This window comes from Perissodus microlepis, chromosome 20 (assembly GCF_051167445.1).
Source record: "Perissodus microlepis isolate ML-2025 ecotype Zambia chromosome 20, ASM5116744v1, whole genome shotgun sequence".
Classification (NCBI taxonomy): Eukaryota; Metazoa; Chordata; class Actinopteri; order Cichliformes; family Cichlidae; genus Perissodus; species Perissodus microlepis.
Genome location: NC_140480.1, coordinates 23335311 through 23348527, shown reverse-complemented (window position 1 = coordinate 23348527; position 13217 = coordinate 23335311). Strand labels below are relative to the sequence as shown.

General features: G+C 43.5%; 1 protein-coding gene across 5 annotated transcripts in view; it reads left to right on the top strand.

Moving 5' to 3' along the window:
• Nucleotides 1-13217, top strand: part of LOC146364560 (serine/threonine-protein kinase WNK2) — a 41352-nt gene that overhangs the window by 15629 nt on the left and 12506 nt on the right. For 4 of the 5 annotated variants that reach the window (XM_084918008.1, XM_084918006.1, XM_084918007.1 and 1 more), the window contains exons 6-23: nt 187-275; nt 680-899; nt 1809-2088; nt 2174-2289; nt 2578-3480; nt 4102-5244; nt 6721-6897; nt 7070-7483; nt 7852-8193; nt 8403-8446; nt 9418-9577; nt 9669-9785; nt 10356-10526; nt 10795-10837; nt 11179-11265; nt 11708-12492; nt 12898-12955; nt 13060-13133. In XM_084918008.1, the coding sequence (XP_084774134.1) occupies nt 187-275; nt 680-899; nt 1809-2088; nt 2174-2289; nt 2578-3480; nt 4102-5244; nt 6721-6897; nt 7070-7483; nt 7852-8193; nt 8403-8446; nt 9418-9577; nt 9669-9785; nt 10356-10526; nt 10795-10837; nt 11179-11265; nt 11708-12492; nt 12898-12955; nt 13060-13133 (5223 nt within the window). The remainder of the gene's footprint in view (nt 1-186; nt 276-679; nt 900-1808; nt 2089-2173; nt 2290-2577; nt 3481-4101; nt 5245-6720; nt 6898-7069; nt 7484-7851; nt 8194-8402; nt 8447-9417; nt 9578-9668; nt 9786-10355; nt 10527-10794; nt 10838-11178; nt 11266-11707; nt 12493-12897; nt 12956-13059; nt 13134-13217) is intronic. The other variant, XM_084918009.1, reaches the window with a different exon arrangement.

Here is a 13217-nt window from a genome sequence, read left to right as displayed (position 1 = left end):
CCACTGCTGTGGTACTTTCGGCTCTCTTTTCAGAGAGCGAGTGTGATAAGATTTGGGTGGAGCATCACAAAAAAGAAATTTCCATTCATGTGTTCATTTTTTTTCTCTTTTGTTATGTTTTCTCATCAACATGACATCCTTTCATGACATATCCACAATGTTTTGCTTATATTTCCCTTTGCTCAGGGAGTAAAGCCAGCCAGCTACAACAAGGTCATGGATCCTGAAATCAAGGAGATCATTGGAGAGTGCATCTGCCAAAAGAAAGAGGAACGGTGAGTGACTGTGCCCGGCGATGTCCAGCGTCCAGCCAACAGGGCCCACAAGGTGCCCTCTCGTCTTTCATGCCTTGTCTCACCTCCCCTGTTTCATTGCTGTGGCACTGACAGCTGGGCTCTCAGCAGCACTGCAGTTTCTATCCATATCTGCGGGGTGTCTTTCAATTCTGTTACATAATTAGTTCGTGTACATCGGGGCAAATAACGTTTGATTAGTTTCTTGTGGCTTTTTTTGTTTGTTTATTTATTTATTTTTTAATGAATCATGATTAGGTTCAGTGATTGGTGATCTGGGAAGCACAAGTAATATGTGACCATGAATTGCTCTGTGTCACTGTTAACTTTACTGTATCTTGAACATCTTTCCACTGGAGTCAGAGCTTTTCTTTTTCTGCTTCCAGGTACACGATCAAAGATCTGTTGAATCACGCTTTTTTTGCCGAGGACACAGGTGTGAGGGTGGAGCTAGCTGAGGAGGATGATGGAAAAAAGTCCTCAATAGCTCTCAAACTGTGGGTGGAGGACCCCAAGAAGTTAAAAGGGAAATACAAGGAGAGTGGGGCCATTGAGTTTACATTTGACCTGGAGAAGGAGGTCCCTGAGGTTGTCGCACAAGAAATGGTGAGTAAATGGTTTTAGCTATACATTACAGAATTCTTTTCATACATGGAAATGTTAAATCTGAATGTTGAGTACTAGAAATGGTTTCTATTTCTTTGTTGTTTTATATTTTTTTGACACCACACTTTTATGCTTTGCATTTCTTAGAGGCTTATTGTCTTCTAGTGTTTGGTTTTATATAGTGCAGATTGCTAAGATTGATAACTTCCAGGAATATAGTACTATTTTTTTCTTTTTGTTTACATAGTTTTCTCGAGTGAACGCAATCAGATAAGGTTTCCACAGGCCCAGCAATAAAAACAAGATCCAGAAAAAAATGGACAGTTCTCATTGTGGGAGCTATGATTTTCATTACTCAAACTCTTGTTTTGTCACTTGTCTAACATTCTTTTACACCATAGAAAAAGTGCCCTAATAGGGGTATTGGAGAAAGTGTATTGGGTTATCTTCAGGTAGGGAATGTAAACATTGTCATTGTAAGCCTTTCTTCAGCCGAAGACAGGCTTTGAGAGGAAAATAAGGGTAGCACACAGTAAAACTGCAGATGTCATACCTTTAGCGAGAATAACGTGGAGAAATTTTCCTGATGAAACTTCCTTCGAAACAGTGCAGTACATAGCACAACATTTTTGTATTTGTTTGTACATCACATGTAAACACTGGAGCGAAAGACGGACGTTTTGATGTAACAGACCAGACAGTTCTGTTGTGAAGAGTGAGCCAAGCAGCAGACAAAGGAAACGTTTCCCCACTGCTCTGATCCCCTTAAAATAGATTTTCTCTTCCTTCCTTTTCTTGCTCCTTCTTTTTGCCTCGTGCACTCCCCTTTTTATATGCACCCTCTCTTCCCTCACATGGCTCACTGCTAAAAATATCCTGGAAGTCATGCTCTTCCCTTTTCTCTGTCAGGTGGAGTCTGGCTTCTTCCATGAGAGCGATGCTAAGACCGTGGGAAAGTCGATCAGGGACCGTGTGGCACTGATCAAATGGAGACGAGAGCGCACAGTGTCTGCAGCGGCTGCAGAGAATCAGGGTGAAGGAGGACACAGCACCCAGATGACACCATCTCAGGGCATCTCTGCTGGGGTGCCACATGTAGGGCAGCCCCTTGTGATGGAACCAGAAGAGCCAGAGGCAGACCAGTACAACAGGCTGCATACCCTCACAGCCAGTGCCACCTCAGTAACATGTAAGAGATTCTGTTCTCATCTACCCCGAAGCACAAGCCTAATCTTTGACTTTTTTATGAGTGGATGATTTATGTGTCTCTGCAGCAGACAGCACACTTGACAGTGGCATGGGCTCCACAGTGTACTCGGACTCCCACAGCAGCCAGCACAGTGTCCTCTACCAGTCCCTGCTCGAGCCTATTACTATGGCAACACAGCAGGTCTGTATCAGGAGCTTACACACCCTGGTGGACCATGTGCATTCAGTTTTATTTAAAAACATTGACTATTTAGAACTAGCAAACACGCACTTGACCTTGAAACTGAACACACAAACACCCACACACATGCTTTATTCACACATTTAAGAGTTGCCCATGTATTTTTCATACAGTCATTTGTCTTTGTGAACAAGTTTGTTTGTCCTCACCACATCATCATATTCTTTTTGTTATGCCCTGTTTATTTTGAGTAACATATGTTTTGCTTTTGGGTTGTTCCTCAATCAGTGCCCGAGCAGTAGCCATTTTCTGACAGATCGACCCCAGTACTGCGAACGGGGTGAAGTGTGGGAGGCAACGCTGAGCCCAGAGCTCAGGGCTCGATTGGGAGCTGAAGGCCGGAGGGGAAGTGCCCCTGTTATTGACATTCAAAGGGCAAACCACATTGCTCGACTGCATGCCCTCATTCAGTCTAAGAGATCAGTCAGTCCCAACCCAACGGTACCAGAACAGTCAGAACTCAGCTCTGCTGAGCTGCACTCAGAGTCTTATGGAGGGTTTTCCCCACAGAGTGCTATGCCAGTAATAAAAGTCTCCCCCGTCTCTTCACCTACTGACCACCGCCGACTTAGTGATATCAACATCAGATCGCCATCAGAGACATTATCACTTCCTGTGCCAACTGAACGAAGGCACTCTGACCTTAGTAGTCTTCTGAGTCTGACCTCTCATCACAACCACCATATTGCGATGCACAGGGGCTCTGTGTGCCAGGCATGTATTTCTATGCTTCATTTGAGGTCACAAGATTGGAGACACCACTGTCATTCTGTTGTCATGCCAACGCACCAATGTCCATGTGACTTTAGACACCACCCATCACCTGGTGGAATGATGAGCACTCCTGGCTATGGACTGCTGAAGGCTTCAAGTGATTATTCCAATTTCTCACAGCTGCAGCAGTCCCTCTTTAATATAATCAGTCGCAAAGCAGCCCCTTGTCCCCCCACACCTGCCCAAGCCTCATCACTGTACTCTTCAGCTGCTCTCAGTCCAACCGGGAGTGATGGAGACTGCAGCCTAAAGAGTCAGTTCCAGATTAGCAGTCTTGTTGGGGACCACGAACCTCTCCAGGAGTGTGAAGACAGATGCTGTGCCAGAGAGGAGCAAGTTACCAGGGCTGTAGGAGTGGTAGGTCACAAGAGCAAGTTGTTTTCGCGTCCTATGATGGGGCCAAAACCTGCTTAACACATTTTCCCAGCTTGTAGATGGTTCTGCATTATTCTGCATGGAGTTGGTCTGATTAACTGCCCACTGAGTCTTGCTGCCCTCATAGGCCTCTAGAGCTAACTGTCTTCTTAGAAATCATAAGCTTGCTGCTGACGGAGAACAATGGTGCAACCTCTAACATATTACATTTCCTTCCGATCAACCTTAACCAATGCCTTTAACTACTGATCCAGATTTTAACCTTTCCTTCTCTGCTTGACTGTCCAGATGCAACAGCTGTTGAGCTTGACACTGAAAGATATCCTCTAACCAAAGGGGAAGAGGCAGCTGTCTGATTTACATCCTCTTTCTCTCCCACTTTTTCTCCCTTGTGCTCTCATTTTAGCTCACACCTGTCAAGACCTCCTCATTGTTAAAACGTGTTTCATGAACTTATTTTTATCCCTCATCCTCTCATTATATTTTCACCCATCATGAATTAATGTAACTGGCACACGTATAAGCTTTTGTTAGATTTGATCATTGACTAGAAAATTCATTCCCAACAGATACTAACTTAAAAATATTTCATTTGATCCTTAGGCCAGTTCTGCAGGTTACCAGACTCAACAATCTGTCCAAGGTCTGTCCTCTTCCAGCTCCACAGTGCATGCGCCGCCACAGTACCTCCAGCCTGGACACAGCTATCCTGCTACTTTGTATGCTCCTCAGCCTTGTGCACCAACACCAGCTCCAGCCAGTCTATGTTCAGTCAACATCCAACATGCGACCAGTGCTGGTAGCTACTCACCGCCAAATGTGCAACAGGCTCAAGTTGCAGCAAGTATTGTACCATCAGCTGTGCCACAACATGTTGTACAAAGCTACCAAGCACCAGTCCAGCAACAGCAGCAAGTAACTGCAGCGAGCTCTTTGACTTTTCCCTTACAAATGCAGCAAACATCTCAGAACTCTGTGGCCCCACCTTTACAACAGGCTCAGTCTGCATCAGGATCAGTTCAGCAGCCAACTGCAGCAACCACTCTGCCAGCACAGCAGCCAACTGAAAATTGTCCTCGTGCATCTGCAGCCCCATCTATGGCACCCACAGTTCAGGGTCAACCAGTACAAGCTTCCAGCACACTGCAGCAGGCCCAAACCACAGTCAAACTGCCCAATCAGCAACATAGTCAAAACTCCACCACACCAGCACTTTACAGTCAGCAAATATCCATTCAACAAGAGCACCAACAGTCTTTATCACAAAATGCACAGCAAAATGCTGGGAAGGCCTGTGTTCAGTCTCAACTCCAGCATGGCCAAGAAACTGTGTATGCCATGCACCAGCAAATGGCACAACATCCAACCCAACAATCACAAAGTCTTCACTGTTCGACACAGCAACAAGTGCACACTCCAAATGTCCAGCAGCACAGTCAAAAAACTACCCAAACAGCAGTTCCACAACAGAGTCAGGATGTATCGCAGTCTCAGCCCCAAACCACCGCAACTCAAGTTCTGCAGGTTCCAGCCAAACATCAGAGTTACTCAGCTGCAGGTCCACATGATGCTGCCTCTCAGAGCTATGCACATTCTGCACTTCAACAAACAGCTCCGGGTCAAAGTCAGTACCTGCCTGCCCAATCAATCTGTCCACAGAATTACATAGCAGCTAACCAGGTACTGACTTCTCAGAGCATTTCAACCTCTTCTCAGCAAGGCCAGGCTGAACATACCACCCAACAAGTGAGTGTATAGTGTAGATGGTTACTGTATAATAACTATATGAAGGTAACATATAGGGGCGATCGTGGCTCAAGAGTTGGCAGTTCGTCTTGTAACCGGTTCGAGCCTCGGTCGTTGTGTCCTTGGGCAAGACACTTCACCCGTTGCCTACTGGTGGTGGTCAGAGGGCCCGGTGGCGCCAGTGCCCGGTAGCCTCACCTCTGTCAGTGCGCCCCAGGGCAGCTGTGGCTACAATGTAGCTTGCCATCACCAGTGAGTGAATGTGTGTGTGAATGACTGAATGTAGTGTAAAGCGCTTTGGGGTCCTTAGGGACTAAGTAAAGCGCTATACAAATACAGGACATTTACCATTTACCAACATAGTGCCCCGGTTTTGAATTTCTGATCACCCTCACATCTTCTTGAGTTCAGCCACTGATAGGATTTCTGGATGTCAGCCACTTCCTTTGTCTGCCGTTGGTACATACCGTACAGGGGCCTGTCCTTCCATGACGGTTCTTCTCCTTGCTCCTCTTCTTTCTCAGGTTTCTGTTGAGGTATTCACTGAGCACATGGTCATCTTCTTGATGTACTCATCCTGGACAGTGGTTCTGACATTCACCAGTCCTTGGCCAGTCTCAGGGTCTTTACAGTCTTTTCTGCATTCTTTTAATGTATGTGAGAGGTTTTCTGAAATTTAATTTAACTTAGAGTAAGAGTAAGTAAGTTTTTTTTTCTAATTGTATGCTACATTAATGGAGTGGCTCAAACAGTGAGCAGCTGCTGGTGGGATATTGATTATCAGGGAAAATATATGAAGTGAAACTATGTTAAATAAATTGAAACTTCATGAAGGAAATAGTCAGATTACACTTTTGGTCATAATTTAAAAAATCACATTCTAATTCATAACATTTTGCACCCAAAGGTTTGCTTGTTTCATCCTCTTGTTTTGCATCTTGTGGTCATTCTGTGCGATAACTGTGGAGCAGAAGGAGTGATTCAGCATTAAGTTGTCTCAACAGTGATGCTCTGTGTGGGAGAGACTTTAAATGATGAAAGAAGTTGACATTTTTATTTATTACAGTGTAAATTTGATACTCTTTATATTAAAATGGCAAGTTTTGATTGGGTCAAGAGGATTGGAAACATCTGTGTTTGTGGACAGTAGGTGAATGAAGAAATGAAAAGGCCAACAAACAGGAGTTTCCTCAGACACCAGCCAACAGAGAGATAGTTGAAACCATAATGAAACAATAACAGTTGTTTTCATCTCTGTATCAGTTAGCCTTCTAAGGCTTGCTCTTGCTGTTTTATGGTACAAATGTTCACTGAGGTGGAAGATTCAGACTGAATGCATTAATAGGGAGAGAATGGAAAATGTGAGCTATTCTAATCTGGGTCAATGGAAGGAAGTGTAGATTTTCAAAGTGAGGGATAAGTCTCTGCCATCATTAAAGTCCCTCTTTTTTGTCTCTTGTCTTTTTTGTTCTTTAGAATATCTCTGCTGGTCAGAGCATTTCACAGCTTGGACAGGGCCATGGGCAGAATGTCAGCCAGCCAGCTTCCAGTGGGCCAGCACAGGCACTCTCTGCTCAGCAGTCAACTGCTCACCAACAGCAACTCCAGCCTCTGCAGATTTCTGCTTCACTGTCACCATCACACCAACCACAGGTATTGTCAGTCTGTTATCACTGCTAATCTTACCTCCATTATACTCTCTTTTTTATAGGCTTGAAGCAAGTTCTTTTGATGCATCATCCTGCATCCTGCACACAGGAGACATTTTTTTTTCTAGATTATTTGACTTTTTAATGTTTCTTCCTTTTTTTCCTTTTTCTTTTAGTTTCCTTCACAGTATCCCACAGTCCAGGTGATGGCAGCTGTGACTGATTCTGAATCTTCCTTCCCTCACTCTTGCACTGCTCCTCCCCCTTCAGCCTCAACTTCTCTTAATCACATCTTCCTTTCTCCTGGGCATACTGTCCCTGCGACTCCGTCTGTCTCTCCCATTTCTCCTCTGCACATTGAAAACACATTAGTTTCACCCATCTCAGTATCCCTCATACTGTCCCCGTCACATGCACTGAGTAAGATAGAGCCCACATCCCCACAACCACAACACACTGCTAGATCTGAGGTTTCTCATGCATCACCTGCATTTATATCAGCCCTAACCACCCACCCCACACACACACACACTGCCCGGTGCCAGAACACACACCCTTCCACAATTGGCAGCAGTCAGCCACTAATACAGGTAATTATGACCACTGCAGTGGAGCACAGATGTTTACCAAGAAGGTGTGAACTGGAATTTGAGCATTTGTGTGTGTTTGTTAAAGGTGGTTTTTACTCAAGGGGATGAAACCTAAGATTGTGATTGTCTTGGGTTGTTTTTACATATTCTTTGTGTCAAAAATATACTTTTTTGGAGTAGGTATGGTGAACATAATAAACGTTTATGTTTTTCACATAATTTAATCAAATATTGCATATGAAACAATGCTAAAATCTAGATATGTAGTTCATACATGGATTATGTGAAAGAAACTCTGTCGCCGAATATCTGAAATAAGTTATTTAAGGATGATAATTATGTGTCTTCTTGTTTGTATGTCATTGCAGGCTCCTCAGCAGTCCCAGGTTAGCCATCCCGAGCCTGTTCCCTGTGCTCAGTCAGTCCAGCCATCTCAGCTCAAACAAGCTGCAGTCTTTTCTTCACATGTGCAGAATGGGGCAGAACTGGGAACAGCCTCTGCGGCTGCCCAGCTGGACAGTGTGAGCCCATGCCAGCTCCCCCCACAGGCCCAGCCCCAGAGTCAGGTTCAAAGCCAAATTCCTGTGCTGCAGTCTGCAGACTCCCAGAGAGCATCATCTGGGTCTGCCAGTTCCTGTTGGACTCAGCAGAAGCAACTGAGTAATGTCACAGGAGCTGCAGGTCAGGGTCCATCAGAGATTAACATGGAGGTATGGACTCATTTACATTTACTTGAACACTTCAAGTTCTCACTAATTATTTCTCCCTGTTAGTTTGGTTAACAGCAATACCGGCATAGTGCCGTGAGGCATCCCTGTGCGTCTTTTCAAGACATAAAATAGAAAGTAAAGGATTTCATATTCACCGTTATCCCATTATTTTTCTCTTCTTGTTTAACGCTGACTTTTGTTGTCGTTAGGACCAAGCTGCAGAGAAACACACAGGAGGACAGAGCTATGACAGGTACTAGCTTATTTCTTCTCAGCCATATTTGCTAGTTGCAGGTTCTCAACAATGTGTATTTTGCACATGTGCAATTGTGCCTGGCCTCCTGCACCCTCAGGGTAGGTGGTACACCTCTCACTGTTGTTGTACAGAATCTCTACCAAAAAATTAAAAGAATGATGATGAAAAATGATGCCTGGCAAGAACCTGCACAGGTTGGCAACATTGCATCTGTTTTGTTTTCATTTTAATGCGGCATAAACAATTTTTCATGAGGTATAGATAACTGACCTGATAAGTATAAATAATGGAACAACTAGCAACTATTTTTTTGTCTTAAAGTTGTCATTTACTACTACTTCTTATTTTATTTGTTGTCCTGTAAACCTTGTTGACCACCCTAACTTTGTGTGTAGATGGAGTGCAACATTGTGTTTGGTCAACACTGCCAGTTGACCAGGAGACAGATAAACATATCTGAAGACTCATGTCACTCTTGCTGGTCATAGTGACATGAATGAAAGCATTTTAATAGTACTTGCATAACAGATATCATGTATCAGACATTTTAAATCCTGCAGGCATTCCATAGCTGTGATAAACTTCACAAAACCTTTTCACCGAGCTTTAAAAACACAAGAGGAGGTAAAGACCAGTACAATATTCTCAATACAAGATTTCAGTTGCAAACAGAAGGCTCTGTGGCAATAGAGCTCTTGTATTTTCAGATTTAAGTAGGTTATTCGTGATTGTCTATCACACATCTTATCAACTGAATCTGTCTTTGTCAGCCCCCCCTACATTTGTGTGGACATACTGGTTAGACAGGTTTGGACAGGTTTGTGCATACTTGTTGTTTTGAAGGTTGTTATGTGTTGAGTACTAGAGTACTAGAGTAAAAAGAAGTGCTGGGTATTCGGTTCTTATTGATTAATAGTGGTTTTTAGTGAATATGGATTTGTATAACTGCCTGTCTTTCCCCAAACCAGTGTCAACTCCGATGCCACGTCAGGAAAGGAGATGAGTGATGGTTATGAAGGGACACATGGAGGTAGATGCGATGGGAAAGTCCGCAAACACCACCGCAGGTCCTCACGCACTCGTTCTCGGCAAGAAAAGCTCAGCAGACCAAAGCTTAGCATGCTGAATGTGGGTAACCAAAAGAAAGACTTTTCCTTAAGCTCTTCTCAAAAAAATGTAACATAAGACAATAATTTTATTGCATTTGCTCCTGTTGCAGGTGTGTAACACTGGGGATAAAATGGTCGAGTGTCAGCTGGAGACTCATAACCATAAAATGGTCACTTTCAAATTTGACCTGGATGGAGATGCACCAGAAGAGATTGCTACATACATGGTATGTTGGAGGTGAAGGCAAAGTCAGCTGAGTTAATGCAAAGGGCTTTTGAAGTGTTTTGCAAGCTGTTCATGGACTGTTTGCTGTTCTCACCTGCAATGCAGCAAAAATCTGTTGTTTTGTCTCTTTCCCTTTTCCTAGGTCATTCATATTGGGCATATTTACAGATGGATAGATATGGGAACAGATGCATAAGCAGTACATTAACATAATGCCTACTAATTTATAATGTAAAAAAATAGTAGAAGGTGAATATCTACTTGTGAATGCTACTGCTAGCAAAAATACTTCAAAATGTAAAAGCAAAATGAAATAGTCGTTGTAGTCATTGAATTTTCTTATATCATACAATAATAATACACTGCAGATAATATTTGATCTTGGCATAAAATGACATTAGGTTAATGTATCAGAAGGCTATAAATTATTTATTTTGTTTCTCATGTTTGCCTTCTGAATGTACTTTTACGTCTCTTGTTGCCAGCACAGTCATAAACGCTTTACTTTAAGCATTGCTTGTTAAGCTAAAACCTTTAATGTTGCACTGTGTTTTTGTTTTGTTTTTTTCAGGTGGAGAACGATTTTATTTTACCTTTAGAAAAAGAGGTCTTCATTGAGCAGCTGAAGGACATCGTAGACAAGGCTGAGGACATGCTGAGTGAGGACACTGAGGGTGAGAGGAACTCCGACCAGGGAGGCAGCCCCAAACAGAGTGAAGGACCTGGCACACTGGGAACAGAGGTGAGAAACGCACTGTTGACAGTTAATAGATGAAATGGTGCAATCTGTCTACGAGTGCCTCCGCCTCAGATGCTTCATCCAGGCAGCACTCTCAAGATGACTTTGCACTGCTGCCAAAAATACCAGCCTTGCTGATGCTACATTTTGATCTAACTGAATTTATTCTGAGGTTCAGCTTTTTTGGCTCTTTAGGGGAAGCCTTTTAAATGTACATTAGACTGATGCACATGCTTTAGCACTGGTTGGTAATCTTTCTTTTCCTTTAAAGGCTTCATCTCCCAGCACCCCACAGCTAGTGTACCAACAAAATGGTAAGGCTTTTTACCAGCCAGCATCTCATCTGTTAATATTATGATGTCACTTTGAACAAGGCTCATTTGATTATATACTTTGCACTTTGTTACTGTTTGTTATGAATGCCTTTTCAGTCATATTTAATTTTATCATAAATGACAAATTATACAGGGTGCTATTGTTGAAAGCATAATCGTCTGGAATGCCTTGAGGCTACCATCGTTCTGATTTGGTGCTATATAAATAAAATTGAATTGAATTGAATGCAGTTGTGCTGAAAATGATCTGTAATGGTGTGATTTTTAAATTCTGGGAATATAGATGTGGATGCTTGAGTTTTTCTGTTTGCCCTTCACAGTCCTGCACACTGGTAAGCGTTGGTTTATAATCTGCCCCGTGGCTGAGACTCCCATGCACGACAAAGAGAATACATCACACGCCCAGGGTAAGCCCACACTCCATTATTAATTTATAATGTCTTCTGATTTACTTCTTGTTAAACAAAGAATCTTTTATATGAAGAGTTGTTTTACATACTAGTTGGAGTATATTTTCTAGAAAATGAAATCTGCAGCTTTCCTTTCTTTGCTTTTCTCTGCTGCTGCTGCTGCTGTTGTTACTGAAGACGGTGCACATGCATTAGAGTATATCTGTGTTGGTTCTTCCGTTGGGGTCAGTTATATAAGAGTGCGTCTGCAGTGGTTTTAGGCAAAAGAAAAAAAAATGAAGGGCAGGATTTATACTCCAGCTGACAGAGCCTGATGGGGGAAGACGAACAATGATGTAACACTTTGGCACTCACAGGAGCTAGCTCCTTTCTTAGCCTTGGCTGTTTACATATCAATCTGTTCTCCTGCTAATTAACTGTCATCTCTTTATTTTTCCAGAATCTGAAAAGTCTGGCTCATCGTCAGTCGGGGCCAACGGCAACACACCTGCAGTGCCTACTCAGGTTGCCTCTTTGTCCTCCCAAAACCCGTCCTCGTCCTCCTCACTGACCACCGCAGCTCAAACCTCGGTCCAGCCTCCGGACCAAATCACTAGCAAAGCCCACATCCAGCAAACCCAGCCCGGTGTTACTAAACATGCCCTAGGTTCTAGTGCCGCCAACCATCGCAGCTCACTTTCTGTGGAAGAACCTTGCATCTCCGCTGTTTCTATGGTTACTGATATGCCATGCTGCGCTATTGTGCCCCCTGTCTCGCTGGATGTAAATGGCATTGAGAAAGGAACACCTGGTGGTTTGGTTTCATCTCAGACTAATCAACCAATCCAGAAGGCCAGCCCTACTGGAGAAGCTCCTCCTCAGCTGACTTCCCTTCAGTCTGTGGTCATGCAGCAACCTTATGCAACGCCCATGCAGCCTGGGACTGTGACCTCGCAGCCTCAAAGTCCTGCACATCAGAACTCCCAGTCTTCAAGCCATCAGCAGTGTGTGGGGCCAGGCGAGTCAGACAGTGAGGGGCCACGCAGGGTGGAGTTTGTTGACCGCACTATCAAGACTTTGGATGAGAAGCTGAGAAACCTGTTATACCAAGAGCATGCTCCTTCCCAGCCCTCGAGCCTTACATCTGAAACCCAGGCATCCAGCACAGAGGGGGTCAGCTCCCCTCCAGTCTCAGACGGCCAAAGCACTGAAGGAGCACTTACAAAGAAGAAGGGGGAACCTCTGGTAAAATGCACTGTGTTTGTTAGTAAAAGGGAGAAATGTGAGCAACCAGACTTTGGTTAAAAGCTACATGGTATATAAATAGCAGCAACAGTGAATCGATTCTCTGCACTGTGTTATTGATTTGACTATTATCTATAAAGAGCAAGGTAAATACTGTGTTTCGAAAGAAGCGAGAGTAACTAAGTTACTCCTTTCATAACAATGATTCAGCCTGACCTCCCTTATATTTGTGTACATGCATGCCAGCAGAAACACATCAGGTTCTGACTCAGACAACACTGAGGTCAGGAAAGGATAACAGCTAGCCTTAATGCACCAACCCTGTGTATGTCATGTTTTAACACTTGTCACTATGCACATCATTGTGACCTGTCCAACACACACTCTTCTCGCTTTCTGTCTTAGCCTCAGATTCCTGAGCGCACGGATGATGTGGGTACATTAAGTGACTCTGCAGTGCCAGGTAGGTAACATTTATTTGGGTAATATCCATGTCACTTTATTACTGCATAATGTTTTGCAGATAGTTTTGTTTTGAAAACAAAAATCTCCTTACTGGTCTTTTAGGTACTAACAGGGATTTAAAAAGAAGTGATGTGCCTGCCAGCTCTGGTGCACATGGCTCCAAAAGCCGTTTTCAAGTAAGACCCTGCTTTCAAACTTTCAGTGAGCAAATCCGCTCAATGTAAATGTCATTTGCCCTAATACAATTGCATTACAGGTCA